The sequence below is a fragment of the Diadema antillarum genome, unplaced genomic scaffold, assembly GCF_040938485.1.
Source record: "Diadema antillarum isolate AM-2024a unplaced genomic scaffold, OU_Dant_1.0 scf00000038, whole genome shotgun sequence".
Lineage (NCBI taxonomy): Eukaryota > Metazoa > Echinodermata > Echinoidea > Diadematoida > Diadematidae > Diadema > Diadema antillarum.
In genome coordinates this window covers 3,845,238-3,866,179 of record NW_027270927.1, presented here as the reverse complement: position 1 = coordinate 3,866,179, position 20,942 = coordinate 3,845,238, and the positions used below count along the sequence as shown (strand labels likewise).

The 20,942-nt window shown below is 38.8% G+C and overlaps 1 protein-coding gene across 2 annotated transcripts in view; it reads left to right on the top strand.

Moving 5' to 3' along the window:
• LOC139710487 (uncharacterized) overlaps window positions 1-15,578 on the top strand; it is a 49,101-nt gene extending 33,523 nt beyond the window's left edge. The window contains exons 4-11 of one of the 2 annotated variants that reach the window (XM_071622412.1): window positions 4,280-4,434; window positions 5,208-5,361; window positions 6,278-6,374; window positions 6,633-10,938; window positions 11,185-11,354; window positions 12,369-12,549; window positions 13,411-13,582; window positions 15,034-15,578. In XM_071622412.1, coding sequence (XP_071478513.1) covers window positions 4,280-4,434; window positions 5,208-5,361; window positions 6,278-6,374; window positions 6,633-10,938; window positions 11,185-11,354; window positions 12,369-12,549; window positions 13,411-13,582; window positions 15,034-15,129 — 5,331 coding nt within the window. In that variant the 3' untranslated portion in view covers window positions 15,130-15,578. Of the gene's footprint in view, window positions 1-4,279; window positions 4,435-5,207; window positions 5,362-6,277; window positions 6,375-6,632; window positions 10,939-11,184; window positions 11,355-12,368; window positions 12,550-13,410; window positions 14,015-15,033 lie in introns of those variants that run through there. The other variant, XM_071622404.1, reaches the window with a different exon arrangement.
• Window positions 15,579-20,942: the final 5,364 nt, after the last annotated feature.

The following is a 20,942-nucleotide window of genomic DNA, read 5'->3' as shown; positions in this document are numbered from 1 at the left end:
CGTTATGATTATGATTTTTATTTTCAAAGTCTGAAATAAAAATCTAGCGGATTATGATATCCTGGGTACGATCCTCGCGGGTTTCCCCCCAGCATAACGTCCCATATGACAGAAGTTTGTCCTTCAGTTTTACGTCCATGTTTACAAGATAGTCCATGTGCCATGTTTATTTGCACGTTGCAGTGCAACACGTCAAAGGCATTTTAACACACCTCGACTGTTTAATCAAAATGTCCCGGTCTTGTTTCTCACATCTCACATTTACATTATTTTTGCCTTTGTTACATTTTGCATTTTGAAGTTTTCGTACCTTGAACTTGACACATAATAGTGAGCGTTCTTGTTAATAAACTTAAAATGTTGTTTTGAATGCCTGCTTGTTTGTTTGCTTGTTTGTTTAAATCATTCAGAATTATTTTTTTTTCCACATCATTCGCAAAAGCAATAAGAAATTGTCTTACTCTAATACCATGCAATCTGGTGGTATCAATTAACAGTGGATTATTTATTTAAAGATTGATAATAAAATCAATTACAAGAGCGCATGATACTAATGTACCAACACAAATATTGATATTGATAAAGAGGAAATGACTAATATACACTTTTGATGTTTTCCTTCATTCAATGAATCATGCATGGATTGACTCATTCTGGGTGTAACATGAAAAAAGACATAAAATATATCCACAATTCAAGGAACAAAAACAAATCACAAACACACACACACACACACACACACGCACACACACACACACGCATACACTTCATATTAACGTATTACTTAAGGAAACCAGATAATTCAAGTATTAAATCTAAACATCAACTTCTTATGGATAAAAGATGAAGCAGCTTCAGTGGATATGCAGTATTCTCACACATGAACCAAAGGAGCTACAGTTTGATTCAATAAGTGTGCCGTTACTTCTTCCTTTTTTCCTGTTTATATTTCTTTCTTTTCTTAATCTGCGTAAAGAAACTTGTCATCCGGTTCACAAATGAAAATTCCCTGCATAAACTTGACTGTACAGGGTAAATCAAGCAGCTTCATGCAGCGCTCGTTTTGATGAATTAGCGACTGATCAATTTACCATTGACGTTCCGTCAAAGAGGAGACCTGGTGTTGGAATAATCACCATCTCACACGGTGGCAAGTCCTTCCGAGCGCTTGCTCCCCTGGCAATATATCCGAAAGAAAAAAAGACAAGAGAGGATGACGTCACAAAGGACTTCTCATCCTCATTAGTCAGAGGAGATTTCAGGAAATTGCATTTGAAGGGACAATCGATGTCAAAGACCTTCGAGGCACATGAGTTCGCCATGTTTCAGAAGGAGGAATATTCATCACGGCCAATGTGGAGGAAACAAAACACAGCTGTTTGTAAAAAAACAACAACAAACAAACAAACAAAACAAATCGAGTCTCAGAAACTGACTTTTTTTTTGGTAGGTTCATATGAAGTTTCTGAGAGCATTGTGATAGAAGAAGAGGCAGTGTAACTCGACAATGAGAACGACTTTCATTCAAGTTAAACATCATACTCCCCTAACGGGGATATTATAGACACTCTATTGAAACACGGGAGCATTGTGTACTCGTGACTTAATTCCATGTTACAGAGAGTTCAGAATGAGTGTAAAATAACTTATCTGTTTCGTGACCATGCGAAGAAAACATACTCCCACATCATCACATCAGTGTCGGGAGAACACGCCCACATGTATATATATATATATATATATATATATATATATATATATATATATACATATATGTATATATATATACATGTATATATATATATATATATACAACGTGTATTATATATATATATATCATTAACATACATAGATAGAGAGGAAGAGACAGACAGATAGAGAAAGAAGATAATGTAATTATGTGATAAAATGTATTAACTATTCATACTACACTACTACTATACTACTACTACTAGTATAGTAGTAGTAGTAATAATAATAATAACAATAATGTTGATAATAAAAATGGTAATGATAATGATTAAATTAAAATACAATAACTGTATATCATTATTACAATATCATTATCATCGGCATTATTTTGGTAAACCGAGTACATAGATATTTTTCAGATCAATGAGAAATTCACTAAGCTCGACACATAATGCGTCACAGTTTTAAAGATATATGAAAACTGAAGCAACGTGTCACATATATGAATGGATGCAGACTTGTGTCACATAATACAAGTGTATGTCCATGACGTCATGTGCATACACCGGAAAGACGCACATAAATGTAGTTCTGGCAATCATGAATCTTCGAATGATACGACATTCAACATTCGACTTTATAGCAGAACCACAAGGAACTTATGTGGTTCCTGTCTTGTCCCTTATTTCATTTCGTATATCATTTCCAGTCGATAGGCAAGATCGACTCGTTCGCTCGTCCAGAAATTAAAAGCTGGCAGCACGATAACCATCAACACGACATCGGTGCGTGGGATGTCGATTTTTACCGCGATATCAATTCCCGCCATAATATTTAGCTTCCCCTCCCCTCATCAAATGTCAATGCAAAGGCAAGACAATTGTTTTTGCAGATTGTGTAATTAGGCTTCCGTACTTGGAAGGCAGATGAAATGATACTTTTGGCTTATTCTATAGCAAAGAGAAGCAAGTTACAACAGTGTCGTTTCTCAGGAAAAATAACTTCTGGCTTATCCCAGCAAAAAGAAGCAAGTGGCAACATTGAAATCATCTCACGAAAATAGAACCATCACTTACATCGAAAACATAACGATGTTGTGACGTCTTAACTTATAATAGGCATCCACTCATGGTAGATCAGTACGATGCGTGCTTTAGCTCAAAACACGGTATCCAAGTAGGTTAAGTTACGCTACGTCTAGTCTAACAATGCTAATAGCTTTAGAAAATTGGGTTAATATTTGCCCCTTGCCTCCTTTTACCAAAGTATAATACGTCGTCGTTGCGTAATGCCTGACAAACCGTAATTGCCTTTTTATTTCATTTTTCTTCCTGTCTTAGCTTACTTTTGTGGTTTTGTCATCCACCATTTCACATGAAACAGACTATGAAGCGGATCGAGTCGCCATGCTGATTTCGAGCCTAATATCACGAGTAGATGGAATAGAGATCCGGGTATAATAATGTTGGTGACGGACAAGAAAAAAACAGACCACATTGCTGTTGAAAGGCGTGGGCGTTTTTGCCACACAATTTGTTGAGTTGCTTTAAGTATTTAGAGTTTTCGTTGAGACACCTTTCTAATTTTTTTTTTTGGTGAGATAATGAGAGACCTCTCATGAAATATGAAAGAGCATGTAATTCCAAGAGGGATTCAGCATTTACTTGATGAAAATTGGTTTTAGAATGGCTGAGATATCAAAAAAGAGCATTCCTAATAAAAAGCGGGGCCCAACTTTTATTAGGATCGCTTTGTTTTACTTTGTTTTTGGATGTCTCAGTGATTCCAAAACGATTTTCATCTAACAAACTTTGAATTCCTCTTAAATGGTATACTCTGTACTAATCCATAAGTGGTTTCTTAGTCTCACAAATGGTTAAAAGCCCAATTCTCATCTCCACCAATACTATATAAAATCCATTTAAGATGAGCATGCGTCATTTCAATTTTAATCTATTATATTTTTCTTTTTCCACGGAACAAAACATAACATACGAAAATTATTAATGATTTTTAATACATAACAGTTAACTGTAGGATGAAAATTAGAGTAATTAACGAATTTAGAAATATAATACATAGCTTCCAATTACCAATTATTTGTAATGTTACGTCATCCATGCCTTGAGGAAAATTAATGTAGAATCGAGGAGTCGACTTAAAAGTAAAGCTTGTATACTGTGGACAACTCTTATAATAGACCCAAGAACTATAACAGTTAAATAGAAATATAATAGAAATATATAATAATATAGAAAAATAGTTAGCCTTTCTGCATAGGACAGACATTACAGGACAGACAAGACAGAAAGAAAGAAACAAACAAAAAGCAAAGCACAAATTCAAATAGATAATCACAACAAAACATACTCACAATCACAGCAACTCTCCACTGATGTCAAAGATATCAGTAATGCACACTCAAATCCATCACCCAAATCCATGTACTTTATGACATGAAGCACCCTCTAAAGCAAACTGGCATAAATAAAAATTATGATAGATATATTAATCTTGTTCTAAACGGAAAGCAAAACTGACGCTCTCTTTTCTTTTTCTTTTCCCGTGACATGATTTGGTTTTGCAGAGAGGTATTCGAATCAAACTACGCGTACTCGACGTCGACCCGGACGGTGAAGACGAGGTCGACATCCTTGTAAGAGATGCAAGCTACTACCCGGATGCCAATCTGCAATCCACTGTGCAGTGGAAAGCGACTCTCGAGGGTTCGGGAGAGGCAAGGTGTGAATAGATTCTGATAAACCAGTGAAAATTACCATTTTTAGTATTTCATCAGTATTCACGTTGTCATAACCCTGTGGCAAATTTAAAAGCACTTTACCTATAGATAGGATGATGGGAAATCTAGATGAATATAATGTTCAGCACGACCTTTACGTACTGAAAAAAGGATAGAGCAATGTATAATCATGCATCCGCAGTCTCACAAATTCTTTTGGAATAAATGCCAATCGCATGACTCAAAATACGAGGACGAGAGTCCTGATTTCAGACGTTGTACACATGATCAATTTACATTAATCTCCTATTCGAATAAAGTATAACCTTCACAGTCTGTCCCTAAATGCTTATTGCACGTCATTCTGCAAGGTGAAAAATAAGTATTTTCAAGAGTACAGCTGTATGTATACCTGCATTGCAAATAATGGAATCTTAAATCTCTGGTTGAGTATACATGTAGATAGCCACCTCAAACGTCGAAACGTTTGTTTGTCTGTTTTTCTGACTCTGCGTGTTTGTTTCGTTGTTTTCATTTCAATAGAAATGTTGAACTCACATATCCCCCACCTTACGTTTTCCCCCTTATTAGATTACTATACACTTTGAACGCAACAGAAAATCTACCACGTACACTGTTTAAATACTTAAGAACATTAAGAACATTTCCAACTAACGGAGGAGCGGTTGTCACATTTATGATTTCAGTAAACAGGTACGCATATCTTTGCTGAGTCAGCTTGTGTGTTTTTTCCCATCCCTTTCTCTCTGCCCAGGGTGAGGACCGAAATTCGTGTTTACTGCGCACCGGACTTCTTCGGGCCAAGCTGTTACGTATTCTGCAAGCCCAACTCCAAAGCCTATACCTGCGAAGAGTACACAGGCAATAAGATCTGCAAACCAGGATTTACTGGCGACGAATGTGAAGTGGTAATTTAACATATAAGCATATTTTTCTCTAAATATTTCCCCCGAAACTCCAACGAATAAATCAAGCGTATGATCTGATGGTTTAGACGGACTCAGATGTGTGAGATTATTAGTGGATAATTCAAAAAAGAGATATCAAACACTTGATTTCCACCACTGTGTAACTATAACTTATTTTTCCCGGGGATATAGATTAATAGTGTATTAGGATTCGTCCGTGGTAGGTGCAACGTACAACACTTGGAACACTTCAGACATAAAACGTCACCTTGTAGTTTAGATAATTATATAGTTGAATGTGAAAGGAATCGGTGTGTCCGCGCATTTTTCCCGTAACGATAACATAAATTAATTGTTGTCGCGCCATATCCCACGTAAAGGATATACTTAGATAAAGGATGAGAAGGATGAAAGAAAGAAGCTGAAAAGGAGAAAATATAGGAGGATAAAGACTAGGAAAAGAGAAAAACATCCAAGCGTTAGGAACTGCTCACACGCGTTCACTTTGATCGATGTAGTATCATGTTACTGCACATTCGTCAATCTTCAGAGTGGTAGGAAAGACCTCCCCAGAGTAGTGTGTATGAATTATGTTCTAAACAGCGGAAATGCGCCGAAATGTTTACCTATATGATCTAATGACAGTACTTTGTTTTCATCACTAGATGCAACGTTATCTTGACAAGTGATGTGCAATACAATACAATCCAATACAATTATTTCATGCACCCGACTCACGTACTATTTGAGTGATGTGGCATCAAGGGTATGATGTAAAAAAGTCTTTTTGGCGTTCGTCCAAACTTGTCAAAAATGACGAAATACGGTGTTCTGTTATCATCGAGCTTTTATTTTCTTTGTCAATGTGGTTTTTTAAGCAGTTTCTATGCATTTTTGTTTGTATTTTTCATTCAAGAATATAGATGAGTGTGCTTCATCTCCGTGTCAACAACGTGCCCGATGTAGGGACAGGGTGAACGGCTACATTTGCAAGTGCAAGCGAGGAACTTATGGTAATCTTTATACAGTATCTCTATCATTGTGTATTCTGTTTTACTGATGGGGGGGGGGGGGAGGAGGGGGTGACGCTTACTGTACCACTTTGCACTTCCATTCTTTCCGCGGTACGAGTAGTTCTTCCTTCCATTTCGTAGAATGAAACGACAGTTGAAATAGCATGAGATGAGAGTTATTCTGGCATTTCTGATGCAAACTAACGTTTGTTTGTTTTGTTTTCTTTTGTTTTATTTCCACTTGTTACTGATTATTAGGGGTGCACTGTGAACACAACGTCGATGACTGCGCCGACGTCACGTGTCAAAACAACGGCACCTGTGTTGACCTTCTCAACGCCTTCCGCTGTGACTGTCCCGAAGACTACACCGGGCGCTATTGCGAGATTAATACCAATAGATGTGTGGGTGAACCATGTAGGAATGGAGCAACATGCGTCAATGGGGCAGAGACCTACACGTGCCTTTGTTCCCCCGGGTATCAAGGGGAGAACTGCGAAGTGGAAATTGATGAATGCGAAAGTTTCCCTTGTCAAAACGATGGTACGTGTCAAGATGCCATCGATAGCTTTACATGTCAGTGTGCCCCAGGTTTTAATGGGCTTCTTTGTGACGTAAACATCGATGAGTGCGCCAGTGATCCATGCACCAATGGTGGTACATGCACCGATCAAATCAACGGGTACGACTGTGTTTGCCCGGAGGGTTTTGCGGGAACAAACTGTGCGGAGAACGTGGATGAATGTTCTTCTTCTCCTTGCCAGAATAACGGAACTTGCATGGATTCCGTAGCGGAATACACATGTCGGTGCATCTCTGGATTTGAGGGCGTGCATTGTGAAAATGACATTGACGAATGTGCCAGCAGTCCATGCCAAAACAATGCAACCTGCTCAGATATGGTCAATGCATTTAAATGCCGGTGTCTTCCTGGCTTCGAGGGCGTTCTTTGCGAAATGGATATTGACGACTGCGCCGGGAAGCCGTGTCTGAATCAGGGAACATGTCAAGATAGAATCAATGGCTACGTCTGCGAATGCGTAGAAGGTTATGAGGGTGTTATTTGTGAAACGGACATCAACGAGTGCGCTAGCAGTCCATGCCAAAACAATGCAACCTGCTCAGATATGGTCAATGCATTTAAATGCCGGTGTCTTCCTGGCTTCGAGGGCGTTCTTTGCGAAATGGATATTGACGACTGCGCCGGGAAGCCGTGTCTGAATCAGGGAACATGTCAAGATAGAATCAATGGCTACGTCTGCGAATGCGTAGAAGGTTATGAGGGTGTTATTTGTGAAACGGACATCAACGAGTGCGCTAGCAGTCCATGTCGAAACAACGCCACATGTTTGGATATACTAAATTCATTCACATGCTCGTGCCGTGATGGGTTTGAAGGACCACTCTGCGAGAATAACATTGATGAATGTGTTGGAGATCCATGTCAGAATGGGGGGACCTGTCAGGACCATATCAATAGTTTTGAGTGCAAATGTGCTGTAGGGTATACTGGAGCATTGTGTGAAATAGACGTTGATGAATGCGGGAGTAGTCCTTGCAGAAACAACGCCACATGCTTAGACGGAGTTGCTTCTTTCATGTGCATCTGTCCAGGAGGGTATCACGGAACACTATGCGAAAATGATGTTGACGAATGTGTTGGGGATCCTTGTCTGAATGGAGGCATCTGCAATGACTTAATCGACAGATACATCTGCCAATGCGCAGTAGGCTTCGTGGGTGTGCATTGTGAAACTAATATCGACGAATGCAAGAGCAATCCTTGCCAAAACAATGGAACGTGCCTCGACGGTGTGAATGCCTTCCAATGCAATTGCTCAGAGGGTTTTGAGGGCGCCCTTTGCGAGATTAACATTGATGATTGTGCGGAGAATCCCTGCATGAATGGGGCGACTTGTAATGATCTTGTCGGGGCATTTGCCTGTCAGTGCTCTCCAGGTTTTGATGGCACTCACTGTGAACACAACATGGACGAATGCCTCTCGTCTCCTTGTAGGAACAACGCTACCTGCAATGATAGCATAGCAGGATACACTTGCCACTGTCTTGCTGGCTTTGAAGGATTGCACTGCGAGACTGACATTGATGAGTGTGTTAGTAGCCCGTGTCAAAATAATGCTACTTGCTCAGAAGGGGTAGACTCCTTTGCTTGCACTTGCGTAGGAGGCTACGAAGGTAGCCTTTGTGAGACAGAAGTTGATGAATGCATCGGATATCCGTGTAAAAATGGAGCAACATGTCGAGACCTTGTCGACAGTTTTGCTTGTGACTGTGTCCAAGGCTACGAAGGACCTCTGTGTGAGATTAATCGTGATGAATGCGAGAGTAATCCCTGTCAAAACTCTGCAACGTGCCATGATGGTGTGAATTCCTTTAAGTGTAGCTGCGCAGAGGGTTATGAAGGAGACCTGTGCGAGATTGATATCAATGAATGCGTCAGCCAGCCCTGCGAAAATGGAGGAACTTGTGAGGATATGGTCAACGGCTTCATCTGCAGCTGCGTCGATGGGTTCGAAGGAGGGACATGTGGTATTAACATTGATGAATGCATGAGTAGTCCGTGTGAAAACGCAGGAACCTGCGTAGACGAGGACAATGGTTTCTCATGCGTATGTGCCCGAGGTTTTGCGGGACTGTTCTGTGAAGTTAATGTGGACGAGTGTGCCAGTGGACCATGCATGAACAATGGCACTTGTGAAGACGGTGTCAACAGTTTTGCTTGTCATTGCCAACCTGGATTCCACGGAGCACTCTGTGAGAGTAACACCGATGATTGTGCCGTCAATCTTTGCAGACACCAGTCAACATGTCTTGATCGCATTAATTCTATCGAGTGTGTTTGCACACCGGGATACAGAGGCTTCTACTGTGAAATAGAAATCGACGAATGTGTCAGCATGCCGTGCTCAAACGGGGCAAGCTGCAGCGACATGGTGAATGGATATGAGTGTACCTGTGCTGATGGCTTTACAGGCATTCATTGCACAGAAAACATGAATGAATGCTCCAGCAACCCTTGTGAAAACAACGGGGTTTGTGAGGATGGTGTGAACGGATTTACGTGCACATGTGCTGATGGTTTCGATGGTCCTACGTGTAGCAATAATATAAATGAATGTGCCAGTAACCCATGTATGAATAATGCTACATGCCGTGATGGCATCAACCATTATTTGTGCTTGTGTCCTCCTGGTTACAATGGAAGTCACTGCGAGATTGACGTAGACGAATGTTTCAGCACACCATGCCAACATAATTCAACATGTACGGATGAGGTAAAAGGATACACATGTGCTTGTATGGACGGGTATGTAGGGACACACTGTGAAATCGAAGAGAATGAGTGCATCAGTACACCTTGTTTGAATGGGGCTGCTTGTGTGGATCTCATAAATGGGTACAAGTGTACATGCTTACCTGGCTACGAAGGAATACACTGTGAAACAAATACTGACGAGTGCTCGAGTAACCCCTGTCTAAATGGTGGTACCTGCAGGGACTACATCAATGGATATCTATGCGTCTGTGCTCCAGGTTATGAAGGTGACCACTGCGAGACCGATACGAATGACTGTGCTCTAGAACCGTGTCTGAACAATGGTACCTGCGAAGACAAGGTGAATGGATACCTCTGTCAATGTCATCCAGGATTTACTGGCACCAGATGTGAGGAGAACATAGACGACTGCGCGAACAAGCCTTGCAGGAACAATGCCACCTGTGTCGATCTTGTTGGTCACTATGTTTGTGTTTGCACCATTGGTTACGAAGGAACGGACTGCGAAGTCGACATCGATGATTGCCTCAAAATGCCGTGTCTCAACAACGCGACTTGCGTCGACCTGGTCAATGATTACATGTGCGAGTGTCGTGAAGGTTTCGAAGGCAGGACTTGTGAACATAACGTTGACGAGTGTGAAAGTCAACCGTGCTTGAATGGAGGAGCATGCGCAGATGAAGTTAACGGATACTCGTGTGATTGTCAGCCGGGATTCGAGGGAATTCACTGTGAAATCAACGTTGACGAGTGCGCGAGCTCTCCCTGCCTTAATAACGGGACATGCGATGATCTCATAAATGCCTATCAGTGTAACTGTTCGGAGGGATTTGATGGTACCGTGTGTGAGATTGATATCAATGAATGCCAATCGAACCCATGCCATAATGGTGGCGCTTGCGCGGACGGCGTCGCAACGTACACGTGTAGCTGTCTCCCTGGTTTTGAAGGTGCTAACTGCGGAGTGGATATTAACGAATGCAATTCGTCACCTTGCGGTGAGAATGGCACATGTTTTGACGATATTAATGGATATCACTGTATGTGCCTTCCAGGATTCGAAGGAAAAACTTGCGAAACGGAGACGGATGAGTGTACATCGAGTCCTTGTGGGCAAGGCGGAACGTGTATAGATCTTGTGGATGGGTTCGAATGCACTTGTCCTATAGGAATGTCTGGAAAGAGATGCGAGACCATAGCTGACTATTGCATCAGCCAGCCGTGTGCAAACAACGCAACGTGCCAGAGTACGACAAACGGAACAAGGTAGGGTTTCGTTTCTCTTCTTTATTTTTATTTTTTTACTTCGCACTGATGAATTATATCTATCTGGCATAATTGCTGCTTTCTTGGCATATTTTCAAAGCCGTCTTTTGGTTTGTCGCATCGGTAGGGGATAACGTGAATGATATACTGGCTGAATGTGTGTTCTGACTTATATTTTAAGTTCAGTTATTTTTCTTGTACTACCATTCATAACCAATCATTCACCAATCATATCAATGTTTGCAGATGTGACTGTGCATTCGGCTACGCGGGAGAGTTCTGCGAGGAGTACGACTTCGGCATTTGTGGTGATTCCTGCATCTCGGGAAAGTGTGCAGTGTCTCGCTCGCCCGATGAAAACATCATCTATTCGTGCATATGTAACAACGGCTTTGTTGGGAGTGCTTGCGATACAGGTTCGTGAATATATCAACTGTTTGACCAAGAGTATTTTTTGAAAGAACCAGCTTCTGTGTTTTGTTCCTTTCATTTGCAAAGTTTAAATCCATCCCGTGTACAAGCTGACGAAACAACAGTCAAATACAAAGGTGTCATAAATTCATAAGTTTAGCGTTAACCTTCGTGTGAATATTGATTTGATATCCTTAAAGAGAGAAATCAGTAGGAAAATACTGTATCATCAGCATTATGTTATTGTACTGTTGTATCATGATATCAACCCAAAACACAAATGCATATTTTATACGTACAAACAAGTGTGGTGTTTGTTTGTTTGTTTATTTCATTTCCATCTGAGAAGATGGCTTGATGAGCCCATATGCAGTTGCAATAGCTGGTCTTCCATGAGGTCCAGTTGGATGATCGCCCAGTCACTGTACAGGCATGCTAACCTGGAAACATCAAACTGCACATTACTTGAAATATGAGACCATTCTGAAGCAAATGATTTTCACACAACAATAGATACATAATGTACTCGGAATTAATCCCACAAGGAATGGAACAATTACCCCAGCATTCCCACTGATTCCCACTGATTAGTTACTAGCCATCCCCTTTAAATGACTGTCAATACGATACATGTATTACTTAAAACCGCCTTAAACTATCATAAATCCTTTAACTCTAATTAATTATTTCATTAAAATTTTGATAACAAAGCTACATGTCTGTCAGCGTTCTTCTGCTCAATTTGATTCAACCAACGGGAAGATAGTTTGGACTTGGAGTTTGAAGGATTTACATCGCGATAAAACTATAGTGATATTAGCAAGGCATGCCGCTGTATGATAACATATCAGTGCAATGATCGTTTTGGTGTCTCCAGCATTCAAGTAATTCATTTTATTCTAGTAATCTTATTCTAGTAATCATCATTTTGTGAATGTTGCATGGTTTCTACGTTTATATTATTACATGCAGAGAAACTTTGTCTAAATTTCGTCCTGTAATAATGTGTCCTTCGACAGATATCAACTCTGTTTCGGCTAATGTCCTCTTGAACAACCATCAACCAAAGACCGACATGGAGACGATCGCTGCGAAGCTGAGCAAGGTCTTCAAGATGTCCCTTGGTGCCAACCTCAAGGAGCCCAAGAATATCAAAGTCATCATTGTCTCGGCGAGCAACGAAAGTTCGCAGATCACCGGGTAAGGCCTGGGGGCATTTCATGAAGCATTTTGTCCGACAAAGTTGTCGGACAAATTTGCTCTCAGACAATAAGAGGCAAGGATTTCATTAGCTTGTAACAGTTTGTCAGAAATATGTCCGACCAAAGTGCTTCATGAAATTCCCCTGAACTCATCTGTTATTAAAAACAGTCATTTGACCTATTATTGTCATTAAAGCATATCTTATCTCCATTTTCATATATAGTTATTGCAAACTTAACTTTGAGACACACTTTGTGGGAAGGCAACTGGTCTTTGTTAATGAGCTTTCTTACAAACTGAGGTAATCCAAAAGCAATATGTCTACAAGACTTATAGTGGATATGCAATGTAACCCTATCACACTTTCTTCATAACAGTGGGTCCAATCTTTCAAAACAACTAAGTGAAAGTAGACGTTGAATGTATCTATATGCAGGGCCCGACATTAACTTTATTATCTGGTAGCCCGTTCTGGCCACTGAAATCTTTGAAACTGAAAATTTGGTGGCTCGAAATTAAAGGAAGCATGGCAATCCATTCTGAATTTTAAGTACCCGATTGGGCCACCAAAAGATAGCCTTTTAGGAAGTCTGTTGGTCCGACATTAGTTTTTATTGGCCCCGATCCAACGGACCACCATGAATGCCGAACCCTGATATACAGTATAAATATGTACATAACAGCCATTACTTGCTCTGTATCTCATTTGGATTGGCGTGGTTGACTATTATCTACTTGCCTTGGTTGATTTTTTTTCATCACTAGAAGATTCAATTTCTAATTGTCTTTTGCTGACTGGTAAGAAAAAATTCAAGCGTTGTGAGTTTTACAAGTATTGATTCTTAATGTCTGTTCCAGGAGTAAATACACAAATACGACTTTTTATACTATGGTGAACGACGAGGTATTGAGCCAAGAAGAACAGGAAAAGTTATTCGACTCTATACCAAACGAGGAGAAGGACGCCATCATGGATCCGTATGAGATTTACGACGAGGCTCCCATCCAACCAGAAGAAACGGGTCGCAAGGTAAGACATCCCTATAAAACGCGTCCATATAGCAGCATTTCTGAATGTCCAGGGGACAATATTACCTCGTTGACAATTACCTCAGGCCCTTACCCTGACCCTAACCCTAATTCTAATCCTGAACCTAATCCTAATCCTAACCCTAACCCAAACTCTAAACCTAAACCTAACACTAACCCTGATCTTTACTCTGGCCTTATCACTAAGCAGTATTTAGCCGGGGGTGATTGTCCTCATGGGGTAATTGCCCTGATACAGTAGAGTGGCGATTGTGGAAATCAATAACAAAGTAAAACTTCATTTGCGAAGGATTTTTTTTTCTGAATGTTTAAAAACAATGAAGATTCCTGTCAGGATAAATCGCACTTTACCTTAATTTGAGAAGCAGATCATTTATACACCATACACTGTATAAGGAACGTCAATGAAAGTTTTGAAACTAATCCAAATTTTCATCATCTGCCGAGTCTGTAGCCATGTTAATGCCTCAAGGTACTGTTCTTTTGATCAAGTGCGGGAAACCATCTTTTTGTGTTTTTCCCCCGACGTTTTTCCACAATCAACACGGAACATCATTCCACTCCATTCCACATAATCGGTGCAAACGGATACAGCGCGTGCAAAATATCCTTGTAAAGACGTATTCCAAAATTTACCCTGCACTTTTAAAATCGAGAAGAAGAAGAAAATAACTAAAGATATTAGTTGAGTGAAGAATTCAAGCACAGTTGATCTTGATTTTATCATAGCTGTAAGTGTGATAAGGTTGAAATAATCAAAGCTTGTCCATTACTTACTATTAGATGGCGTGAGTCACGTAAGGCCTGCCTGAAAGCAGTAATGGGGAAACCTAATCGAGCCAATGATGCACTGTCATTTGTCGAGCAGTAGCGCCCTCTAGTCACAGAACTCCAAAAAGAATCATGTTCAACTTACATTTTGCGCTCAGAGCTCAAGCTTTTATCTTGAAATCTAGACATTTTAATCAGTTATATTTCTTCTTCGTATTGTTGTTTGTTTGGTTTTGGTTTCTATTTGTTAAAGGTATACGCTTTTCTTTCAAAAGATTTTGAATTTTGCAATTGTTTGTATATCAATGGTTCAGACCACGGTTTTCTCAAATTATTGAATAGATTCTTGTAAAACATCCGTTAATATGTCCGAATTCTAATTTTGCTAGGTCCTTTTTGTTTTCCTTAATTTCCCCAACCTCTTTATGCAATAATCTTAATATTATGTCCTTTGCCGCTGAAACCTTAACTCGTTAATAAAGGACTACTGTAGCTGATTTTGCTATAACACGCATTTTCCATAGACACCGGCCCGTGAATATACTCTGGACTAGTCCTCAATGGGTTAACTGATAAGTTTCTCCATAGATATTCTGATCATGTCTACTGATGCGTGCCGACATTAAGTATTCTGATGTTCTTCTTTCCGTTTGTCTTCAGCCCGGCTGGCCATTATTAAATTGGATCGTTCTGGTCATCTTGCTCCTCATCATTGTCGGGTTACTCGTTGCCATTGGATACGTAGCGAGCAGATAACACTGTGACAATCCGCAGACGATTAGGATTTTTTTTGTTATATTTCTATGTGCATAATTATTAATGTATCCATCAATGTTGGACCTTATCCAGCCTAATCACCCTTTCCGTTTTGTTCCATGTGCTTTTTGCAATCTATATTATAGCCTTGGCCGTTACAGCGCTGGTACATCTTTCTCTTGTTGATGATAATCCTTATCTTGTTTATCGTCTTCATCATCGCTGTCGTAGTAAGGTACAGCCGAAACACAGAGCTTGCTGCACGTAGTGAAATGCATGGCACGAGAGTGTGAAAAAGTATCACCCTTTATCATTCACCGACACCCCTCAAACTACCATGACCTCCATACGCCCGATCGGTCAGCATCTAATTCTGCATGCTTTGGGAATCTTTTCACGTGCATGACGGGCCATGTGTATGTGCCAAAACAACCATGCATGTATTTTCAAGGAAGAGAAATGAAAGAAAAGAAAGTGCACTGCCCTTCCCTTTCCTGTCTGACACCATGCACGCATTATGCCTTCATTTTATATCTTTAACTTTTTTTCTATTCCATCTTCATGCCTTCCATTGTTTACATTTGTCATAAAAGGGAGCAGAAATAAAGAAAGAGAAAAATAGATTTGTTTTGTTCATCAAAATAGCTATCTATCAATACGACAGCATGAAAAAAAAATCATGTTGCATGCTTATCATCAGCATCATCCGTGTGAGTATGAAGATGTGTGTATGCGTGTTTGTGTTGGTGCGAATGTGCGTTCGTGTTTGTTTGTGTGTGCGTCTGTGTGCGTGTGTGCGCGCGTGCTTGGGTGCGTGAGTGAGTGTTTGTATGTGTGTGTTGTGTGTATGTAGCACGAGTCGGAATCTTGGCATGCCAGTGCCTGTTTGCCCGAGGGATCGAAGCACGACCAAATTTTAGGCGATCTACAGACGCCATTTGTAACCACCTTTATTACTTGTCATCTCTCTGTATGAAATTCCAGCAACCTGAAGAAACAACCTGTGCAGTAGACCCACTTCCCCTGGTTTGCTGCATTTCAAGTGTGGACCAAACAATAGGAATTGTAGTATTTATTCAGTTTCTAGAGGCATAAGAGCGTTGTGATATATGCCTTTGAATACATCTTAAATTCGACCATCAGATGTGCATGAGTGGGTATGTTTTACACTGAAGAGGCCGCAGTCGACCATAGCAGAAATAGCACGAATTCACTACGCTGATTTTGCTGAAGATTTGAAGTAATGTTCACATGTCTTTTCTTAAAGATATAATAATACTAACATGATTAATACCAAGTGCTGGTTTATGCTTCCGAATTGGCGGATGTTAGTCAACGAACGAATTGTTGCGTTTGATAATAACAAAAAATACTCCCTTTACTTCCGCATTATAGCGAAATGAAAAGAACATTAACAATAATGGTCCTGTTTACCATTGGTAGCAGTGATTAAAAAATGTTCAAGATATCACATTTGACGCATATGTGTGGTCAGTTGTGTCACAAAACATCCTAACATATACGAATTTTGCAATAAAACCTAAAATATAAGGAGATATCATTCTTTTTCTCAATAAACTGTAACTGTATAGACGGTTTAGTCTGGAAACATTTTTATTATAAACCATTGTTCACATCTTGTATATTTAACAATACTTAACATTGATTATACTAGATCAAATTTTTGCATTGGTTGTTTCTATCCCTAAATCACATTTTAAAACCATTTTGAAGCACTAATGCTGGGTTTTTATTTCATCCGCAATGGTGAATTATGCCTTTAATGGAAGTCCAAGAGAAGAATTATAAATCATGAGTAGACAGGATAATTTCCCCGTTTCGTGGTAGAATCTGCACAAAACTGCTCAAATTGTGCATGATACAGAAGTTGACACTAGTAAATGGAGTCCAGGAATATAAGGACAGAGTTTAAACAAGTTTAAAGTCATCCGCTATGAAAAATTCAAGCTCCCGCCTGTAACCCTCAGTTGAGAGACGTGAAACTCAGAGGCACTTCCTAACACGAACTTCAAGCTTAGCTTTTTTATATGTGCGCCACCTAAAGGCAAAGTAGGTGACAATCGTGAACATGCGGTGGTGATAACTCGTGTAAGGCGTCGGACGATGATGTGTTGTTTGTTTGTTTGTTTGTTGTTTTTTCAATGCAGACCGATTTTTTTTTTCCGAAAGAACCCTTATGGATAAAATATAAAGCTTGTAGAATAAATATACAAAGATCGTCAAGATATTGATGAAAGTTAATATAACAAATAAACATGAACACTTGCTTATTCATAGGCTATTCCGGCATCGATTTATCGTTTGTCAATTTTGACGATGACAAAAGAAAATAAAGTTCATAGCCTGTAAAATCCCAACGAAGTCGGCGTTCTTAATTCCCACAGAAAAGAGAAAATTAGGGACGAAGATGGGAGAAAAACACACTGGTAGTTCCAATTCTCACGAAGTGTCTTACTTTTGTCATCATTCAAACTTTATAAAGTCGTCACTCCTTCGTTGTCTTTAGAATACAGTTTGATATATTCGTATTTGACACTAATTACATCACTTTCACTTGAAAATAAGTGATTTACTGTCATTTACAATTGAGAGGTACTCTTTCAAAAATTGAGGTTATATACAGAAAGTCAACATTTGACGAATAAATATGTCTCTTCTTGTGAATATTTTTAAGAAAGATTCTATTGATGTAAAAAGGATTGTATATACCTTTGTATTTTGTGTAAATATCTGATATATTTTGTACAAAATAAATGGGAGTGTATTGACTCATATTTATTCCATAGCTGAAGATATGATACCACTGCTGAGGTTACTTTGATAGTTATTAATGAAATTATGTCAAGCTTATGGCCATATTGCAAATTAGTATTTTAGTTTTTGGGGAGTGTTAAAGAATTATCTTTTAGTCAGAATGTATTTCAAACACAAATGATCACATCGGAAACCAGCTGTACCTGTGTTTTCAAGAGACGGTGTTCATTGGAAAAATATATATTTTATCATCTTTCTTTTCTCTGGTTTTGATAATGTCATCAAAAGCTGTTATAATCAATCTTTCTACGAGACTGTCGTTTCTAAATGGTGTAAGCAGCAAAGAATGCTGTTTGAGTATGGGATAATGAAATAATATTTGCATAAGTGATCATATTCAGAATTGCAGTTTTTCTGTTGTCTACCCTTGCAGATCGATCTGTCTCACGATAGCATAACTGGTCATTCACTGCAATGAGATATTAAAGACAGACCTGCTTCATACTTCCTGACAGAAATCTGCCAGAAACTGATTGACTAGGAAAATAGTTCTCCGTCTTTCCTTTTATATGCTACAGCTAATGCAATGAGTAGTATGAATTCTTACAAACATATGTAAGGAATCCAGTTCCATCAATACAGGAGCGTAGAAATATTCAGGTTTTCTTTGTTTGGCGTTTTACATAGCTTTGTGTAGCCTATAGTACGATTTTGATAGTTGTGTTTGTGGTTGCTGTCAGTAAATTTGGTGTCACTGTCGTGTTTAGAGTACCATTTATTTGTGTTTTCTATGAGGATTTGTACAAATCTGGAATAATAAATTGTTAACAAATGAGACTAATTACGTTTCTGTTTTGATTCGTTCTATGGATTATATATATATATATATATATATATATATATATATATATATATAAATGAAATGTGTGTGTGTGCGCGCGTGTATACATATCATTTATATCACGGCTTGACATTAAATTTTTTCTGATGGCCTGTTTGGGCCACTGAAATCTTTGAATTTGAAAGTTTAGTGGAAAAGGAAATATTAACATTTATTTTGAATTCATATAGGGCCACCATTCGGTGACCCGACATCAATATTTAGTGGGTACGGGTCATGCTAAAAAGTCCTCATATATATATATATATATATATATATATATATATATATATATATATATATAATTATATATATACATGTATATATATATATACACACACATATATATATATATATATATGTATATATATTTTTGCGAAAGACTTCTTTCGCAAATATATGTATATATATATATATATATATATATATATATATATATATATATATATAATGTGTATTGAATATGAACATGGAACCTTAGGCGCTAATGATAATTATGATCGTGTTTCACATGTGTACATGACATCTCTTGAATAATATATAGTACGCTTTGCTGTGAAGCCTTATGAAATAAGCATTGGTCACCTGCAGTAGAGTCTGTGTTCAGGTTTCTCACCTTGTCACTCAGAGTCTTGGTTATGTCAAAGGAAAGACATGTGGATTATGTTGATTACGTAATACGTGCGTCGTCGACCACAGGCATCTCCTCTACAAGTCAAGGGACGCAGCTTTACCATGCCTTGCCAATATGATGCCTTCCTCTTTGAATTTCATAAGAATTTCCACGCGCCAGGCTTCTGGTCATGTTAGTCACTCTGACACGCAACTTGGTATCAGTCATGTTTTTGTTTTGTTTTTGTTCTGTCAGCCGTTCAAAACAAAAAATCTAAGACATATTCGATTGAGGAGAAGGAATCGAGAATGTACACATATTTTACTTATATATGTAATGTGGTTAGATCTGGAAAATCATGGTTCACTCAAAGACTGATTATGGGGAAATACTGCCATGGAAATTTCCAGGAAATGGAGGGGTGGGGATTTACTATGTGTAATGACGTTCCAGCTAGCATGTGGATGCTCATCATGTATGTTCAAGGAACCAGGCAGGACGTCAGAACGTATAAAATAACATGACAGCACACTTATTCTTACCAATTCACTTGCCTAGAGCCCATGTCAAGGTGCAAAATTTCCCAAAAAAAGATAAGGTGCTAAAGGAGAGGGTGAGAAGTACAAAGATGGGAAAAGAAAAAAAAGGGGGATGGGGGAAATCCCTAGTGTTCCCATATGAATTCGAAGCTACAGATTGACGCGTCCCCTCCATTGTCAATCCTGCCCCTACCATTTTCATTAATCCGATTATAGAAAAAGAATGGCAATGTCATTCCTAACTGGACATAACGGTTATATGAAAGAGAGTATTAAAGATCCCCTGTGTCTTCATTTCCGAATGAGTCATTTTCTATAGCATAATCTTTCATACTCATTTTCGAGGAGTGTCCCATTCAAGACAGTGCTGCAAATACGGAGCGTTCAATACAGAATTGTGAAGTAGGCCTATAGAGCGAATAAAAAGCACACTCGAATACAAGTACAAGAATTGTTTGATTTGTAAATTGACCATTCTTAAGGAAGCTTCGATGGTGTTCACTCTAATGAGTTATGATTAATGATTGACAAGTTGATATAAGAATGAATATTGACAATCCTGGTTTTATGTGAGTTTCTTCTGATTCAATTCAATTCAATTGAATTCGAATTTATTTTCATTTCCATCAAATAAACAGAGAAAATCATATACAATGTACAGTATAAGCAGGACATATTTGTAATAATTGAAAAAAATGTAAATTAACAAAAATACATGTGATCATGAGTAACAAAATTAAGAAAACATATTGTATTTTTGGATATACATATACATAGTACAAATTAAATAAGAATGGAAATGGAAATCGAGGGTCCCACTTAAAAGCAAAGCTTGTACAATGTGGGGCCCTCAGAAAATAAATAATAAATTAATGGACTACAATTTAAACTACAAAATCAACGGAAGGGCTGAAGGTCCTTTCTCGCTAGTGTTATGTGAACAAATTATCTGGCGGTGGTGCTAGACAATTTTGATCCAAAATCTATCAGATGCCGACAGACCCAG